This window comes from Tamandua tetradactyla, chromosome 19 (genome assembly GCF_023851605.1).
Source record: "Tamandua tetradactyla isolate mTamTet1 chromosome 19, mTamTet1.pri, whole genome shotgun sequence".
NCBI lineage: Eukaryota > Metazoa > Chordata > Mammalia > Pilosa > Myrmecophagidae > Tamandua > Tamandua tetradactyla.
The window spans coordinates 51,816,976-51,837,188 of record NC_135345.1 but is presented as its reverse complement, the minus strand read 5'-3'; the positions used below and the strand labels follow the sequence as shown (position 1 = coordinate 51,837,188).

General features: G+C 39.7%; 1 protein-coding gene across 6 annotated transcripts in view; it reads right to left on the bottom strand.

Moving 5' to 3' along the window:
- Nucleotides 1-14,425, bottom strand: part of CWH43 (cell wall biogenesis 43 C-terminal homolog) — a 72,416-nt gene extending 57,991 nt beyond the window's left edge. The window contains exons 1-4 of one of the 6 annotated variants that reach the window (XM_077136828.1): nucleotides 14,224-14,425; nucleotides 12,126-12,317; nucleotides 5,907-6,027; nucleotides 5,407-5,561 (exon numbers count right to left, since the gene is read on the bottom strand). In XM_077136828.1, the coding sequence (XP_076992943.1) occupies nucleotides 5,407-5,561; nucleotides 5,907-6,027; nucleotides 12,126-12,317; nucleotides 14,224-14,266 (511 nt within the window). In that variant the 5' untranslated portion in view covers nucleotides 14,267-14,425. Of the gene's footprint in view, nucleotides 1-5,406; nucleotides 5,562-5,906; nucleotides 6,028-12,125; nucleotides 12,318-12,357; nucleotides 12,568-14,223 lie in introns of those variants that run through there. The other 5 variants (XM_077136829.1, XM_077136830.1, XM_077136831.1 and 2 more) reach the window with 5 other exon arrangements.
- Nucleotides 14,426-20,213: the final 5,788 nt, after the last annotated feature.

The following is a 20,213-nucleotide window of genomic DNA, read 5'->3' as shown; positions in this document are numbered from 1 at the left end:
TGCCAAGGCCATACTTCTCTGTAAGTTGGACTATTTTGATTACTGCTTTGACTCTGCTGTTCATTACAGTAGCCATGTCCACCTTGTCTTTGAAAATTAAGTATGGCCACTTGGCTTCTGTTAACGTGGGATCTGATCATTCCCAGTGTGTTTCAGGATCCACGTTCAGCAAAAGAGTTCCCATAGTAATATCTGATCTACAGAGAAGAGCAACTACATAGCTCTTCAGGGATGATGGAGTTAGTTTCACAGTCCTGGTGAAAGCTATGTTGTCTGGACATTCCTGTCTACGTGAGTAGGTCTTACATAATAAATCCACTCTAAAGTTCCAATCTCTCTGAGCCTTTAGATCCTTTCATATACATGATACCAGGATATTTCTGGCATTTCAACCTCAGACAATGTAGGCCACCTTTTGGTCCATGCTCCAGCCAACCACTCAAACAAATTGTTAGAGCCCTTTCTAACCCCTTGAACTATAACACTGAATCCAGAATCTCTGCTTAGTGGGTCCATATCAATAAATTCAGCCTGATCCAACTTTACGTTCATTCCACTATTATCTCCTACTCTTAATATTCACTCACAAACATATTCCCCTGATTTCTACCTATATGAACTGGAAAATTTTTGGAGTGGAGCATACCTCCTTGTGGGTGGCACTTTGTACCTCACCTTTTGGGGCATGTTTGGACTTCAGACTTGTTAGAAGGCCGGGAGGAGTGATGGGAATAGGTCACAAGAAGAATTAGAAGTGTCTCATATGCCAAATATACAGAGCATTCCACTGCAGTTTCATCTGGTGAAACAAGATTAATCTCTTCAGACAGAGGAATGAGGGCTATTTCCTCAGGGAAGGTGACTACAGGTTTATCAAGCACAGTGGAGTTCATCTCTTCAGGTGGAGGTTTGAAGCCAGGTTCATCTTCAAACAGACTGGAAGTCAGGAGACTGGTTCCTCAGAGCAGACTGGAGATCAGAAAGCTAGTTCTTCAGGACAGACCATTATAGGATTATCTGGCAAAGACTCAGTAGAAACTTGGGTTTCAATGTCCCCACTGCCATCATCAACTTATATGCCCCCATTCCAATTTTCAGGATCCAATTTCTTCCCAATCAATGTCTTCACTTTAACAGCAGACACCCTGCAAGGCTGGGAATTCGGTGTCTGTTGTAATTCAGCCACTTGAACAATGAGATTTGGTCTGTTTTTCAGAAATCTCAAGTCTGCAGCTACACCAAAGAAGATTTTCTTTTAGGACACACCTAGAAATTTTCATGTCCTTCATGCAATGCTTAAGTTGGGAATTTGAAGCCTTGAGGACATCTCTTTTGTTTATAACTGCATCCAGCATATTTAGGGACAACCAGGCAACATAATTATTTATTTTAATTACACAAGACTCTGCTAAGGTGTCAAAAAACTCTCACCCAGAACCTGGTCTCTTATCAGCATTTGAGTATCCATATCCAGTGGCGATATGTATCCCAGAAAAGCCATGTTCTTTTAATCTTAATCAAATTTTGTGGGTGCAGACCTATTGTATGGTGGAATCTTTGGATTAGGTTGTTTCCCTGGAGATGTGATCTACCCAACTGTGGATGTGACCTTCTGATTAAATGCAGATATGACCCCACCCATTCAAGGTGGGTCTTAATTAGTTTACTGGAGTCATTAAAAGAGCTAACACAGAGAGCAGATGCCTAGACACAGACTTCTGGAGATGCCTGGAGACAAACAGAAGCTCTGAGAAGAGGCCACTGGAAGCAGGAGTTGAAAGCAACAAAACTCAGGAGCCATGGGCCTTCTCTTCTTCTGCAGAGAAACCCTGGATGGGATTGGTCTTTCTTGAAAGAAGGTATTCCTCTTGTTGATGCCTTAATTTGGACATTTTCATGGCCTTAGAATTGTAACTTTAACTTAATAAATCCCCTTTATAAAAGCCAATCTGCGGAGAAGATGGCGGCTTAGTAAGACACGCGGGTCTTAGTTCCTCCTCCAGAAAAACAACTAAAGAAACAGAAACAATACGAAACAGCTCCCGGAGTCACGACAGAGACCAAAAAGACAGCGTACCCCATTCTGGAACGGCTGAACGGGCAGGGAGAATCTGCTGCGGTGAGATACCCGAGGGGCGCGCGTTTTCCCGGTCGGGGCAGCTGGCGACTGGGGTCCCCTCCACGCACGTGGCTCCCCGGTCTGACTGGGAACGTTGGATAGCGGGGCCCTCCCATCACGCTTGGCGTCTCGGGCCAGCTGGGCAATTTGGACCGGCACTCCCCCAAGCCGCGGCGGCCAGCAACCCCCCCCTCCACGCGCAGTTTCCCGGGCCGACTGCGAGATTCGGATTGGCAAGTTAAAGGAACCACAGCATCTTTTACTGGTGGGACCCGCAGACAGACGAGCACCACGAGCGCCACCTACTGGGCAGGAAAAGAAAAACAGAGCCCAGAGATTTCACAGAAAAACCTGTCAACCAGCGGGGTCCCACATCCAGGGAAATCTGTTCAAATGCCCAGACACCAGCAGAAAATAATGGATGACGCTCAGAAAATTGAAGATATGGCCCAGTCAAAGGAACAAACCAATAGTTCAAATGAGATACAGGAGCTGAGACAACTAATGCTGAATATACGAACAGAAATGGTAAAACTCTTCAAAAACCAAATCAATAAATTGAGGGAGGACATGAAGAAGATATGGGCTGAACATAAAGAAGAAATAGAAAATCTGAAAAAACAAATCACAGAACTTATGGGAGTGAAGGACAAAGAAGAAAAAATGGAAAAAACAATGGATACCAACAATGGTAGATCTAAAGAGACAGAAGCTACAATTAGTGAACTGGAGGATGGAACATCTGAAGTCCAAAAAGAAACAGAAACTATAGGGAAAAGAATGGAAAAACTTGAGCAGGGGATCAGGGAACTGAATGACAATATGAAGCGCACAAATATACGTGTTGTGGGTGTCCCAGAAGGAGAAGAGAAGGGAAAAGGAGGAGAAAAAGTAATGGAAGAAATTATCACTGAAAATTTCCCAACTCTTATGAAAGACCTAAATTTACAGATCCAAGAAGTGCAGCACACCCCAAAGAGAATAGACCCAAATAGGCGTTCTCCAAGACATTTACTAGTTAGAATGTCAGAGGTCAAAGAGAAAGAGAGGATCTTGAAAGCAGCAAGAGAAAAACAATCTGTCACATACAAGGGAAACCCAATAAGACTATGTGTAGATTTCTCAGCAGAAACCATGGAAGCTAGAAGACAGTGGGATGATATATTTAAATTACTAAAAGAGAAAAACTGCCAACCAAGACTCCTATATCCAGCAAAACTGTCCTTCAAAAATGAAGGAGAAATTAAAACATTTATAGACAAAAAGTCACTGAGAGAATTTGTGACCAAGAGACCAGCTCTGCAAGAAATACTAAAGGGAGCACTAGAGTCAGATACGAAAAGACAGAAGAGAGAGGTATGGAGTAAAGTGTAGAAAGAAGGAAAATCAGATATGATATATATAATACAAAAGCCAAAATGGTAGAGGAAAATATTATCCAAACAGTAATAACACTAAAAGTTAATGGACTGAATTTCCCAATCAAAAGACATAGAATGGCAGAATGGACTACAACCCAGCAATACCACTGCTAGGTATCTACTCAAAGGACTTAAGGGCAAAGACACAGACGGACATTTGCACACCAGTGTTATAGCAGCATTATCTACAATTGCAAAGAGATGGAAACAGCCAAAATGTCCATCAACAGACGAGTGGCTAAACAAACTGTGGCGTATACCTACGATGGAATATTATGCAGCTTTAAGACAGACTAAACTTATGAAGCATGTAATAACATGGATGGACCTAGAGAACAATATGCTGAGTGAGTCTCGCCCAAAACTAAAGGACAAATACTGTATGGTCCCACTGATGTGAACCAACATTCGAGAATCAGCTTGGAATATATCATTGGTAACAGAGACCAGCAGGAGTTAGAAACAGGGTAAGATAATGGGTAATTGGAGCTGAAGGGATACAGACTGTGCAACAGGACTAGATACAAAAACTCAAAAATGGACAGCACAATAATACCTAAGTGTAATGTAACTAGGTTGGAACACTGAATGAAGCTGCACCTGAAATATGGTTTTTTGTTTGTTTGTTTGTGTGTTTGTATCTTTTGTTTTTGTTTTTTTCTTTTTCCTTTTTATATATATATATATTTTATTAGTATTATTATTTTAATTCTCTTCTCTATATTAACATTCTATATCTTTTTCTACTGTTTTGCTAGTTCTTTTCCTAAATCGATGCAAATGTACTAAGAAATGATGATCATACATCTATGTGATGATACTAAGAATTACTGAGTGCATGTGTAGAATGGAATGATTTCTAAATGCTGTGTTAATTTCTTTTCTTTTTTTTGATTAATAAAAAAATTAAAAAAAAAAAAGCCAATCTATTTCTAGTCTATTGCATTCTGGCAGCATTAGCAAACCAAAATACAAACTAATTTGCAAAATTTCTCCCTATGCTCACTAACTCTATTTCATGCCAAAACTGGGGACAGAAGAGATTTGTATAAGTAGTTCATTCATTGTAAGCCAGCACCCTCTAAATTTCCATTAATTTGTGAGATTTCTCCTTGACTTTACAAAAGAACAGTTTTGAAGTTTGAAATAGACTGAAGGTTACACAAAAAAAACAGGAGCAAGTCAATTAGAACCCAGTTACTCTTTTTCCTTCTTTTCAGAAAAGTCTCAAGTTAGTGTATGGTACAAATATCAAAGTCAGATATGCATATATATCAGAATCAACTCCAGGTGATTTGAAAGGTGAAGCGAATTCACAAGACTTTCTTTCTTCTCAAGCTTTAGATTTGGAGCTTAATTATCTTTAGATCTCTGGAAAATAACTAAGTAGTTCCCACAACCCAAGCTCACAAATAACATTTCACAGTGTTGTATATGTACTGGAGTGGCATGGAAGTTGGGAGACGGAAGGATTCCATCCTAGAAATCACAATCCAGAGAGAAGGAGGAAGAAGACAGAACTGAAAGCAAGCTGGGATTATGAGGCCTGGTTCTACTCTTCTAATGCCACAGTGTTATAAAGCCAAAGATGGATTCTTTCATTTCATCTCTTCATCAGTATGGGCAAGGAAAAGGTGACTTCTGCTCAGACAATCGCCCACCAGCTATGCCAGTTACTATTTCAGAGTGGACAAAAATTGAAATGGAGATATAGTACAAAAAAAAAAAAAACTACCTTCATAGATCATCTTTATATAGATATAGTACAAAAAAAGAGAGAACTATCTATATAAGTCCTTCTTTCCGACAGGAAGAGTAAACTATACAAGAGGAAGAAACCTGTAAATAAATTGGGCATATGCTTACCTGTGGAAATGCGATCAAGTGTGGCTATGATACTTAATGTCAGTATCACTCTGTTGGATATCTGATCACTCCAGACTGGGTTTAGTGAAGTATACCATATGCGGAGAACCACTAGAAGAATATGTCCTAGAATGAATCCCCAGATTCTGAGGTACCTGTAAGGGTAAAAGTATTTTTAAAGACATTTCATAGAGTTTCTTAGAGTAAGTGTGAGAAATAGTCTTGTCCATTTGCTGTAATGTTTCTGACTTACAGTTTCAATAGGCCTTACATAAGAAATTTGTTGTAATTCTTTAATTCTCAAAACATGGTTGAGATAGAAGGCAAGTATTCACATCCTAGTTTTGTTTAAGGGGGGGGGTAGAAAAAGACTTCTATGAGGCATATGGAAGTTAAATAATGGAGCTTGAAATGTAAGTTGGAACTCCTAATGCCCAAGTTTCCCTTCGGTGACTAGCCATGCTTGTTTGTCTATAGGTGTAAAAAATACAAGATCATACCTCTGCAAACCACTTCCCGACCACCACGTCACAGTTTGCACCATCAATGAGGAAGACACACCTAGTGCAAGGACCACAAGTCGAAGTTTGGCACTTGGAGCATGGAAGGAGGCTATGCTGCCTACAAACAAATGTAAGGAGAGCTAAGCATTTCTGACAATCATGCACTGGTGACTCTTGTCCTTGAATGTGTGCACTTGAGAACTACTGTGTCTAATACCATCTTCTACTCTGGAAAAATAAAATCAACATTTAATTTTGTTTTTATGGAGGCATAACTCACATGTCACAAAATTTGGTGGTTGTTAGTACATTCACAAATTTATGCAACTATCACCATGATCTAATTCCAGACTTCTCATCACCCAAAAAAGAAACTCCACACTCATTAGCATTCACTCTCCATTTCCCCTTCTTCCCTAGTCCCTAACAATCACTAATCTTCTTTCTCTTTCTCTAGACTTACCTATTCTGGGCATTGCATATAAATGGAATCATATAATTTCTGGCATTTTGTGTCTGGCTTCTTTTACTAGCATAATGTTTTCAAGGTTTATCTGTGTCATAGCATGGATCGGTACTTCATTCCTTTTACGGTTGGATAATAATATTATATGGATGTACCACATTTTGCTTATCCATTTTTTTTGCTATTATGACTAATACTGTTATGAACAGTCATGTGTATGTTTTTCCGTGAATATATGTTTTCACTTCTCTTGGGTATATACTTAGGAGTGGACTTGCTAGCTCATACGGTAACTCTATATTTAATGTTTTGAGGAACTCCCAACTGTTTTCAACCCTAAATTGCCTACACCATTCTACAGTCTCACCAGCAATGCATGATGGTTCCATTTCCACATTCTCACCAATACTTGCTTTAGTATGCCTTTTTTTATTATAGCTAACCTAGTGGGTCAAAATCTTCAAGGTAAAAAATAACTTAAATTGATAGCAGAACGAACTAGTTCCATTACTAGTTTATTACTATGTAATTAACCTAAACTATCTGAAGTGCCAGAGGCAAGACAGCACAGTAACACTCAGACCTTCTCTGTAGATCTGTAAGAATCTTAGGCTCTTTAAAATAAAGCTGTTTAATATCCTCAAGAAGCATCTGAAGGGATTGCATCAGCCTCTGTTTAGTACCAACAAAGCTCTATGGTTACTTGGAAGAATATTTGGCAGATACTGGGCTCTTCATCCTCAACTCTGAGTCACTTTTTCCACTTACTTCGTCTTGCCAAATACAATTCTTCTTTTATTCAAGGTGACAGGTTTACATGGAGGAAAGAGGTGAGAGGGGAACAACAGAAGAGTCCCAATCAAACGCCATAAGCACCCCAAACTTGGTCAATATCACATCCCATATTGCCACCAGAAGTTACTGGGCAAGAACTGGACTCGACTAATGAAAAACCACCTCAGCAAGCGCTCAGCCTGCGGCTCTGCACAGAAGAGGTAAGGCCGACACAGGGAGCACTGAGCAAAGCTGATAAAGCAGAGCCACCAATGTGATCATTCCCATAAAAACCAGTCAGGCAACAATGAGAAAATGAATCCTGCATCACAGGTCACAGTAATTCTCATTAGGATGCTGTAAGCGGATAGCAGCTGAACTCAATGACTATATACTCAGTTCAGGATAGAAAGCTTCATTTCTATTATTTCTGGAGCAGAAAATTTTGTGACCATTTGGCATATCTTACAATTCTTATGGACACCATCTTAGTAAAGGGGGTATTGCCCAGTGATCTTTACTGTTGTCTCTCTGAGTCCAAAGTCTTTCAAAACCAAGAGCTCTAATGGTTGAGGGTAATCACAGAATTCACTGCACTAATCATATTCTACTTTCTTTAAGAACAGAAAAAGGGAAGGCAATTTCATAGTTATTCCTCTCACCCTAACTAGAAAAAGTCAAAGAGACCATTTCCAGGCAAAAGAAATGTAAGGCATGGCTCACAAGCAAAGGCCATTTGGAAAACTTGGTAGAGAAACCAAATGAGTCATAGCAGGAGGGCAAGATGGCCAGTTTTCAGTCAGTTAGGAGTTTGGTGGATTTGTTTGTTAAACCTTTTCTCCATGACCTTACCTTCTTACTTTTATACTACCACTACTTCTCCAAATATTTATTAATATTTTTTTTAAATCTCAAGTCTTTCTAATAGTAAGTGTACATTTAAAAATATTTTATCATTTTTGGCAATGTAATATATTAAAATATTCAAAACTACAAAAGGTACATAGTGCAAAGTCCCCCTTCTATATCCATCTCTAAATATGTTCTCCACCCTGAAAGCAACTAATGTTATCATTTTTTAAAATTCTTTGAGAGATATTTAATGTATGTTCAATCAAATACTAAATATATTTTCATCCAATCTTTTTTACACAAACATTAGCATTCTGTACACCTTGTTCAGTACTTCCTTGCTTCACTTAATAATATATTTTGAAGAACATTCCATCTCATTACATAATGTTCTATTCTATTTTATAGCTACATAGTATCCTACAGTATTCCAAGTTTTATAATCATAATTTTCTTAACCTATTTATCCCTTATTGATGACATTTAGGTTATTTCCAAACTTGTTACTATACATACATATTACAGCAAGGATTAAATAACCTTGCATTTTTAGCATTTTACATATATGTGAGAACATCTGTAGTATATATTCCCAGAAGTGGAACTGCAAGGTTAAAGGGTATACACATTTGTAATTCTGATAAATACTGCTAAATTACTCTCTATAGAGGTTGTGACAATTTAGATTCTCACCAGTAATGCAAAGAGTGCTTGTTTCCCCACTCCCACGATATGGTATTATCAAACACTGTTGTTGTTGTTGTTTTGCAATTCTGGTATTAAAAAAACTATATATGTATGCATGTATGTAATTTGTATTTTTTTAATCGGCCTTTTTAAATAATGATTTGTAGAGACTCTATACATACTAGGAAATTAGCTCTTTGAATAAAAGCTGCAAGTACTTTTACTAGTTGATGCTTTGTTGTGTTTGCCATGCAGAATTTGTGTATTTTTATGCAGCATTATTTGAAATTTTTTAATGGCTTTTGAGTCTTGTATCACAGTTAAAAGAAAAAATGAACTGGCATAAAATCAACATATAGACCAAGGCAATAGAATTGCAAGTCCAGAAATAAATTCACACATCTATAGTCAATTGATTTTTGACAAAGGTGCCAAGTCCATTCAATGTGGAAAGAAAATACTCTTTAACAAATGATGCTGGGAAAACAGGATTTTCACATGCAATAGAATGAAGTTGGAGCCCTACCCCATTATATACAAAATTTATCTCAAAATAGATCAAGGACCTAAATATAATGGGTAAAACCACAGAAAGCTCTTAGAAGAAAACACAGGATGAAATCTTCAGCTTTGGATTTGATAATGCATTCTTAGATATAAAACCAAAAGCATAAGCAACAAAAGAAAAAACAAATAAACTGGACTTCATTAAAATTAAAAACTTTTGTACATCAAAGGATATTATCAAGAAACTGAAAGACAACCTACAGAATGGGAGAAAATAGTTCCCAAACATATACCTGAGACAGCTTTAATATCCAGAATATGTAAAGAAATCCTACAACAACAAAAAGACATATGACCCAATTTTAAAAAGGCCAAGAGACTTGAGTAGACATTTTTCCACAGATATACAAATGGCCAATAAGCTCAGGAAAAGCTGCTTAACGTCATTAACAACTAGGGAACTAAATACCAAAACCAAAAATGAGATACCACTTCATACTCACAAGAATGGCTGTTAATAAAAAACTAAGAAAAAGAAAAAAAAGAAACAGAAAATAACAAGTATGGCAAGGCTGTGGAGAAACCGGAACCCCCATATATTGCTGGTGGGAATGCGAAAGAGCACAGCTGCCTTAGGATAGTGGTTTTGAGGTTTCTCCAAAGTTAAACACGAGTTATCACGTGACCCGGCAATTCCACTTCTAGGTATATAGCTATGCTGCTTTGAAATCGTCATGTACCCCAGAAAAGTCATGTTTTCTTTCCTAATCCAATCTTTTTGAGGCAGACCTATTGTTTAGGGCAGAAGCTTTGACTGGATTGTTCCCATGGAGCTGTGACTCACCCAGGTGTGGGTATGATCTTTTGATAGGAGTGTTTCCATAGGAGATATGACACACCCAATAACAGATGTGACCTTTGGATTAGATGGTGTGCCAGTATGAAAATATTATGTACCCCAGAAGAGTCATGTTTTAATGCTAATTCAATGCTATAGGGCATAAATTTTTATTAGGTTATCTCTACGGCGTTGTGGCACACCCGGTTGTGGGTGTGACCTTCGATTAGTTGGAAATATGACTCTACCCATTCCAAGTGGGCCTTGATTAGTTTACTAGAATCTGTTAAAAGAGGAAACATTTTGGAGAGACTCAGAAACGACAGAGCTGACAGAAACTTCAGAGTAGAGTTGACACAGATGCCAATGCTTAGAGAACAGAGACACAGATGTTTGGAGATGGTTGGAGCCCAGCAGACGTTGACATGAGATGTTAAGCAAACCAGAACCTGGAGAGAGCCAAAGGAAGTCAAGAGATGAAAGCCAGCCTCAGAGAAGCAAAGCAAGAAACCCCCACAGAAAGAGAGGCTGAAAGCAACAGAGCTCAGGAGCAAGGGACCAGCATGCCTTCACAGCTGACAGAGGTGCTCCAGATGCATCAGCCTTTCTTGAATTAAGGCATCTTTATCCTATATGCCTTAGTTTGGACATTATCACAGACTTAGATAAGCTTGTAAGCTTGTAACTTATTAAAATCCCCTTTTAAAAGCCATTCTATTTCTGGCATATTATATTCTGGCAGATTCCAAAGTAATATAGATGGAGATGTGACTCTGTCCATTCAAGGTAAGTCTTGATTAGTTTACTGGGTTCCTTTAAATGGAAAACATTTTGAAGAAACCTCAGAAGTAACATGGCTGACAAAGACACAGAATCTGGAGATGCTTGGGGTGCTGACAGAGAGAGAGACGTCACCATATGCCTTCCCATGAGATGCTGAGCAAGCCAGAACCCAGAGTTGTGTCCCAGAAGAGCTAAGCGAAGGACCACAGATGCTTAGAGAAGAAACCACTGGTATCAGAAGCTGAAAACAACAAAACCAAGAACAAGGACCAGCAGACAGGAGCCACATGCCTTCGCATGTGACAGAAATCAGGCTTTCCTGAATCAGGTATCTTTTTCTGGATGCCTTAGTTTAGATATTTTTATAGCCTTAGAACTGTAAACATGCAACTGAATAAATTTTCTATTTAAGAGCCATTCCATTTCTGGTATATTGCATTCCAGCAGTTTGAGCAAACCAATACAATAACCCAAACTATTGAGACCAAGGACTTAAGCAGATAATTGTACACCAAGATTCACAGCTGCATTATTCACAATAGCCAAAAGGGAAGAACAACAAAAGTGTTCATCAACAGATAAATGGATAAGCAAAATGTAATATATATATATAACATTTATTATAACATTATTATATATATAATGGAATATTAGGCAGCCATAAAAAGGAATGTAGATCTGAAATGTGCTACACCATGAATGAACCTTGAAAACACCATGCTAGTGAAAGAAGCCAGACACAAATGGACAAATATTGCATGATTCCACTTACATGATATATCTAGGATAAGCAAATTCATAGAGATAAAAAGTAGTTTAGAGGTACTGGGTATGAAGGGAAGGAGAAATCGAGAGTAAATGCTTAATGGATATAGAGTTTCTGTTTAGGGGATGAAAGCATTTTGTTAATAGATGGTAGTGATGGTAGCACAATATTGTAAATGTAATGAATACGACTGAATTGCATACTTAAAAATGGTTAAAAAGGCAAATATTATGATATAAATATGTTACCATGACGAATTTTTTAAAAGAAGAACAAAATATGCTCAAGAATTGACCAGTTCACCAAGGTATCTTCCCTCTTCTTTTTTCAACAATTTTAGGCTTTTCAATCTGGCTGAAAGTTAGAAATGTAAAATATGTTGACTCTCGACCTAATCTTCCAATTTTACTAAAGCTCTTCTGAGGTAAGGGAAAGGGAGGAGAAATTTTGTATTATTCAAGCATTTAGCTGTCAAGGAACAGTTTACATAGTTTCACTTGATGTTTAACTTTTAAAAAAATCTTAAAGAAACACTTCTCTTACCAACAGTAATTATCCGCAGCAGAGTTAGCATCCACTTCTTGTTGGCCAATTTCCAGAAAGGAGTAATTGTTAGGAGTACTGGAGAAAGAACAGCTACACCCAAACCTTCAAGTCCGGTGAGTTCTAATGTTTGCAGAGGAAAATAATAGATCATTGGACCCAGGCCACAGTAGAGAGACCAAGAAACATAACCTATAAACAAATTTTAAAAGAGAAAGATTGTAACTTCCACCTGATTTCACACATTAGCCGTGCCCCTCCGCTGCAACTGCTTGCGTGGCTACTCTCCTTCCCAGCTCCTGCCTTAACTGGGTTCCAGTAACATGATCCTTTCCCTCTCAGGTCCAGGTTGAGAATGGCTTCCTGCTACTCCAAGTCCCTCGACAGCCCTTGTTTGTTCCTTTTACCTTGTCCAGGACCAGCCTCTTCATCTGGACCAGGGCAGATTAGTTTGGTTTCCTACCGGGACTAGTAAGTACCAGCCTACCTCAAAGGGTAATGGTTAGCATTCAACAAAACAAATGTGTGTGTGAAAGGAGCTTTGTCAACTACAGAGCAACTATCTTGATCCCAGGGAGTTTTTCTCAACAAATATCTTGTAAATATCATCATATTTTTTAAAAACTAGATTTGCTTTGAAATAAATGGCTTCATGAACATGAAATGTTTGGATAAATTAAACAAAAAGGTCTTTATTTAAAAATCATTCCTTATATAAATTGACCCCTATCTGATGAGATAAATCATGAAAATAAAAAAGAGCAACAAACAGCAGGTCTCCCGTCTCCTAACCCAGACTCCATCCAAAGCCACTCTGCTTAGGCAACAATCTTTTTCTTGTGAATAGACAGTAAAATCCAACCAGGAAAAAGGTAGTGCAGCATTCAGGAATATTCAGATTTGAAGTCAGTTTCACCTCCACTAATTACTGATCATGAAATCTTGTGCAGTAATGATAATTAATATGAACAGACACACATCATGTGCACTGAGCTAAATATTTAACAGGAATTTTCTCTTTGTTCTCACACCCCCATGAGGCCGATACTACTTAGAAATGCAAATAACAAAATAAAAACCCCGTGACTCAGAAAGGCAGGTAACCGCCTAAGCCACACAAGCAGCAAGGGGCAGAATGGATTTAAATCCAGGGAGTCTAGCTCCAAACACAGCCTGAATCTGACCACTGTGATGGTGAACTTTCTCCCAAGTGACTTTTCCCAGCCTCTCTTTCTTAGTCACTAAAATAAGCCTTTTAACCACCTCCCAGAGCTGTTAGGATTAAAGGAGATCACGCACATGAAATACCTGACATCACAGGTACTCATTCGATTAGTCGCTTTACACCGTCCCACCCATGAGCTACTGAGTCAGAAAAAAGAGAAAGTGCCCAGTTCCAAGAGAATCAAGTTCTCAGGAAGGCGTCCTCCCAAGCCAGAGTGATGCTTATTTCACAAATGAACCGCGCGGCTCTAGCGAGTTCTCAAACATTCGTTTGAAACTATGACTTTAATATTACCTCTCCGACAGGATTACACTAATAATTATCTTTGGAACTTTTTGCAAAGCTGCTAAGTAAGCAAAAGGAACTTGAGTCCGATGCTTCTCATCAAATGTTGAAGCGTGCAGCCGCCGCCCAGGTCACTCCTGCCCCCGCCCGTGCTCACCTACGGTCCCCGAGGAAAACAGCCGCTGTTAAGTTCCGAAAGTTAAAGTTCAGTACTGAAACTTACTGTCAAACTTATAGGTCATGGGTAGGGGCATTCCGGGGCGATACCTGCTGCGCGGATTCAAGGCCCGCAAGTGGAGGGTCCGCGCCCCTCGGGCGCAATCCCAGAACCGCAAGGGAGCTGAGGAGGCCTCCACTCCCGCGGGCGCCTCGCCGAATCCTGGGCTTCGGAACTTAAATCTAGATCTTTCCTTTTTTTTCCCCTCTCGTTAACAGAAGTTCCCAGGGGACGATAAGCATCTCCATTCTGAGCTCAGGGGGCGCTTTACTTCCTCTCGGAGCACAGCCAAGCCGGGCGAGCGCCGCGGCGCCAGGCAGAACCCGGGGGCGCGGGAACCCGGACCTCGGCAGGGGTGGGCCTCGGCTTACCCAGGAGGGTCTCCAGGAGGATTTCTCTCCACAGGAAGGGCATCGCCGGGGCGTGGAGGGGCGCGCTCCGGGGAGGCAGCGCGGGTCAATCCCGCGGCACCTGCCTGAAGCTCCCTGCGTGGGAATCGCGCCCGCCGGCCGCAGCCTGGTCCTCCTCTCGTCGGGACCCCACGTCCCCACGCGCAGACCGCCGCCAGCCGGCTTGCGTGCCAAGCCCAGGTTGGGTGCGGCCAGCAGCCCATCCGCCCCCTTCGCACCACACCCGGTGCACCCCGCGCCGCCCGGGCGCCGCCTGGGTGCGCTACTCCGCCGCGGGCGCCCCTCGTCCCCGCGCGCATTCACTCGGCTGCTTCTGCGGAGTCCAGCACCTGCCTTCTCCCCGGGGCTACTGCAGATGGCAGGGACGTGCGTCGGGACGTGGGGACTTGGGGACCTTGGACCCTGCCGTCGGGCAAGAACGTTGTGGCCCGGGCCGCGTGCCGAGCAGCCCCGGGGACGGAGCGTTACCAGCGCCAGGAGGGTGGAAACAAGTGCGATTCCGACAGATGGGCCACCGGTGCCCTCTTTGAAACGAGGCCGGTGGGGTGCGTTGTGGGCAGAAGGTGGCGGGGAAGGACTGGAGACGCTAATGGGGCACCTTGAGCTGAGGGAGAAAGGCGATAATATCGAACCTGGAGCTTCCCGCAACTCACAGCTTTGGGCGCCTTTCGCAGGGCGCTGTGCCCAGGCCAAGCCAGCTCTCCAGACACCTGCGGTTTCGGGCGAGTCTTCCCTGACCACGCTAGGCCTTCTCAGCTTTGAAAGCACATAAATTGCGTTCTGGAAGGCTAGCCAAAAATTGTAGAGAAGGCAGGATTTTCTCTGGTCGGGGGAGAGAAAACAACTGATGCGAATGGAAACTGCCCTTTCAGTTCCATGAATATTAGAGAGTACCCATCTTTAAGGAGAAGGTGGGAGACGTTTTAATTAATAGTAGCGAGTGAGCTCGGCAAGTTATTTCTCCTCAAATATCAGGATATATGACATTTTTTAATCTTAGAGCAATATATTTTAATTCGCTTTACTTTTTAGTAGAGATCATTTATCACTGTGGAAAGTTAGCTCTGGAATTAAACAATGGTGGAGTCTCTTAAAAGCATTAATATCACTTGAAAGTAATGATGACTATAATTCTGTAGCAGTTTTGAGGAAGGACTCCCAAATCACTTAATTACTTACTAGTACTAGTTGTCATAAGGATAGATCAGTGAAACAGAATTGACAGAAATAAACCCTTTCATTTACAGTCAGTTGATTTTTGACAAGGCTGCCAAGACAATTATATGCATGGACAAAATAGTCTTTTCAAGAAATGGTTCTGGGACAACTGAATATCAACATACATAAAGTAGGGGTTGGATCCCTACCTTAAATCATATACAAAAATTAACTCAAAATGGACAGAAGATCTAAATGTAAGAGTTAAAACTATACAACTCTTGGAAGAAAACATAGGAGTAAAACTTCATGGCTTTGTTTTAGACAATGGATTATTAGATACTGCACAAAAAGCACAAGCAACGAAAGATATAATAGATAAATTAGATTTCATCAAAATTTAAAACTTTTCACTTCAAGGGCTCCCCATCAAGAAAATGAAAAGACAACCCATAGAATGAGGGAAATATTTGTAAGTCGTATATCTAAGGAACTGGTACCAAGAATACATTAAAAATCTTTCAACTTAGTAATAAAAAGGTAACCCAATTATATACGGCATAGGATTTGAATAGACATTTCTCCAAAGAAGGTATAAAAATGGCCAAAAACACAGGAAAAGATACTGAACATCACCAGTTATTAGTGAAATAAAAATCAAAACCACAATGAGATACCACTTAATACCCACTAGGATAGCTATCATCAAAAAGACAGATAATAACAAGTGTTGACAAGGATGTGGAAAAATTGAAACTCTCACACATTGGGAATGTAAAATGGGCAGCCACTTTGGAAAACCACTTTGGTAGTTCCTTAAGCTATTAAACATAGAGTTACCATGTGACCCAGCAATTCTACCCCTAGGTATATAAATAACCAAGAAAAATGAGAACATACAAAATGTGTGCACCTCTGTTCCTAGCAGCATTATCCACAATATCCCAAAATGTAGAACAACCCGTATGTCCATCAATGGATGAATGAATAAACAAAATGTGGGATATCCATACACAAATATTTTTCAGCAATGAAAATATTTGTTACATACTACAACATAGATGAACCTTGAAAACATTGTGTTAAGTAAAAAAAGCCAGTCACAAAAGATATTATATATTACTGGTTTCATTCATATGAGATGTCCAGAAAGGCAAATTCATAGCAGTTGAGAATAGATTAATTGTTGCTTAAGGCTGGGGCAGTAGCAGAGGGAGAGAGAGTATTAATGTGTACAGAGTTTCTTTTAGTAGGGAGATGAAAATGTTCTTAAATTGATTATGGTGATGGTTGCATAACCCTGTGAATATACTAGAAAACATTTTGTACACTTTGGGCAAAATTTATGGTATGTGAATTATCTCAATAAAGTGTTTTTAAAATGCGACTCATCCTAAGTATATTTTGCAAAAATGTTTGCCTTGGGTTCCAGTCATTTACTATGAGGCAGTCTTCAACTTGTGAAGGACTTCAGTGACTAAAAACATCAGACCCTTCATTTTCCTTCCTTTTTGCTCATATATGTTTATTTTCTTTGAGTCCATATGAGAAGTCTAATTCAATGTTATGTGCGCATAGCAAGTGCTTTGTTAATGTTTGTTCCCTTTCAAAGCTAAATGCTAGGAAAGACTTTACTTCTACTAAGGAATCAGTGTGTTTTCGCCACTCTGAGCTCTGTTTTTGGTCTTAGTAACTATTTTTTTCTTTTTAACATTTTGATCAAACCTTACTGGAAGTGAGTCTGGAAAATGTGCTTTAGCTGTATTTCCCAAGAAGGAAAGAAATGAGGTCTTGGTAAGTTGCTGGTCATCTCTGCTACAGAAACTTACTTTATATACATATATGACTGTTTTGAGCTTTAAATAAAGCATGGTGCCCAACACCTGCATGTTCAGTAAATGGTAACCTGTATTACTATTTGTTTACACCATAATGGTGGCCTGTGCTAAGCACATGGTTAGTGTTCAGCACAAGTTTGGCAATTATATCAATAGCATTTCCATCTTGAGATCATTTTAATTGCTTCCTCTCAGCTTTCTGGAACTCATTCTGAACTTTTTCGAAAGACAGAGACGAGAATGGCATTCAGTATGCCGGGGAATTTCATCTGAGGATTTTTTTTTTATTACTCTTCTACAAAGGGAAAATAATGCTTCCATTTTGTTCGTGATAATTTTTCTGACTTGTTTTTATCCCTCTGCAGCACACTGTGGCCCATAGTAAGTTTATTATGATTCTTGATCTTTTCCTGTGTAGTTAGAATTATTGTTCCTATAGCAAGTTCATTTTGAAGTTGCTTTTAATTTCATTCCCAAATATCATGCCTCAAATATAATGCTGATATGAACTTTGAACTACCTTGCCCTCCATTGAATTTTGTTGCTTTTTAATTAGGTACAGTTTCTATATCATTTTCACTCATAGCATGCAGGATATGAGTTGTATAACTGAAGATAACAGCATTGTTCTAGTCTGCCAAAGCTGCCAAAATGCAACACATCAGAGATGGATTGGCTCTTAATAAAAGGGGATTTATTTAATTAAAAATGTGTAGTTTTTCAGAGGAAAGGCAACTAACTTTCATATGAGGTTCTCTCTTACACAGGAAGGCACTGGGCGATTTCTGCTGGCCTTTTGTCCAGGCGTCTGGGTTCCAACAGCTTTCCCCAGGGTGATTCCTTTCTTCATCTCCAGAGGCCTGTCCTGAGCTGCGAGTACTTAGAGGAGATATGCTGAGCTGCGCTGAGCTCTCTCATTTAAGCATCCAGCCAATTAAATCAAACATCATTCATTGCAGCAGGCACCCACCCCCCCAGCCCATGCAGATGTAATCAGTGACAGATGAGCTTCACATGCCATTGACTCATGTCCACAGCAACAGGACTAGGCACCTTCACCTGGCCAAGGTGACACCTGAACCTAACTACCACAAGCATCATTACAGTAATTCACGTTTGACCTGCTCTGTTAATGCATCCATTATATGGATGGATTACTTCAACTTTCATATTTGCAGTTGAAATATGTAAATATGAAATTAAAAATATTCTGCTACCTTAATTTTTATATTTATGATCTGTCTCATTTCAATTTAACTTTGAAGGCCATGGTCTTAATTCATTTTGTTTCATTTGACGTCTCTTTGACCTCAAGTTGCCATTTGCTTGCTTATTTTACATAGGAATGAATTGTCTATTTTAACACTGCCCTCTGCTTCTTTTTTCCTTCCTATTTCTTAGAGCATGAACACATAAAGTTCATTTGAAACATATTGAGACTATTTTTCTTTTTATCAGAAAGCAAGAATCTCTACTAAGAGATAACATTTTTTTGGTATAATGAGGATATTTTGGTCTTCTAGCTAAAAGAAGAAATATTTTTCTCTGAAGAGCTGAAATAAGGAGAAAACACTTCATGCTACTTCAAGTTGTCAATTAGGTTCATTCATTTTTTTAAAAGACATCAGTCCCATTTTAGGATAAGCTAGGTTTGTGTTTTACGAGGACAAAGTCTATTTCTAACTCACAGCACATGTCCATCATGTGTGGGCTGCAGCTGTGCTCCATCCTCATAAATCTGGGACTCAGGCTGAAGGACCAGCATCTATCTGTGAATCTCAAGGAAGACCCCATGATTTCCACTCACAATTAGCAAATACAGTGGCCAAGGTGGGTCTCAATGGGGCCAAGTCTACACAAGAGGAGCAGCAAGTGTTTTAAACAATGAAACAATCTATTGCAGTTCTCTTTTTATAAGAATGTATAGTTCTGTTTAGTCCTTTAAATTTTTATTAGTAATCTATTAATGGTTATTCATTATCTTTGATGAGCTGTTTTTGCCTAACACATCAAGAATGTTTTCTCATGTTAATAAATGACCTCTGCAATGTGATTTTTAATGGATGTATATTATTCCATGGTATGGTTATATATAACTTATTTAACTAGTCCCCTTTTGATGGACATTTAGATTGCTTTGCTTATGTTAATACTCAAAAAAACATGTTTGCTATCTAGAAAACATGAAAAACCCTCCCCTTTTTTTTTTGCCATACAGTTCATTCCAAAGAGAGCATTTACATATCTCCAACAGAATAAAAGAAGTAATGAACTCCAGGGAGCTGATGGCCCTTGGTTCTGTTTTATCCAGAACCTTCAGGGTACTTGGTTTTGCTTGAGATCTACAGACTTCAGTTCTTAACTGTAAAGAAATGGGGGACTGCATTTTGCTCCATACATGTTAGACGTATTAAGTTTCTTTCCTTGACTGGAGGGAAAGTGGAGGCTCCCTATGGCAGAGGTTGACTATATACCAAAACTTTGTGCTTATCCTACACCTGCCAGAGAATAGAGTTGTTTCTGGAAAGGTGCTGCAAGCCACGGACTAACATTTCTCAGCATCTCTGTCATTTTCATGAGGTCTTCTGTAAAATTGTTTCTCACCAGTGGAATGTAACCAGAAATGTGTGTGTCACTACTAGCCAAAGAGGTTAAAGAATGGGTGCCCTTCCCCTCCTCTTTTCTCTTTTGCTTGTGATCACGAGCCCCTAGGGGAAGGCTGGGCCACAAGATGAAAGGATCCCAGGTTCTGGAATCACCACATGGTGGAAAGCTAGCCACTGACTGGGAACACTGACCTTGAACTGGTCTCTTATTGTGTTAAACCACAAAAATGTTGGGGTTTATTCCTTACCACACTAGCATTTCCCTAACCAACACACACACATACAGTTTGTTCCCCAGAAGTTTAAAAAGTATAAAAGTTAAAGGAATGTCATAAAGCATTCATCCTGT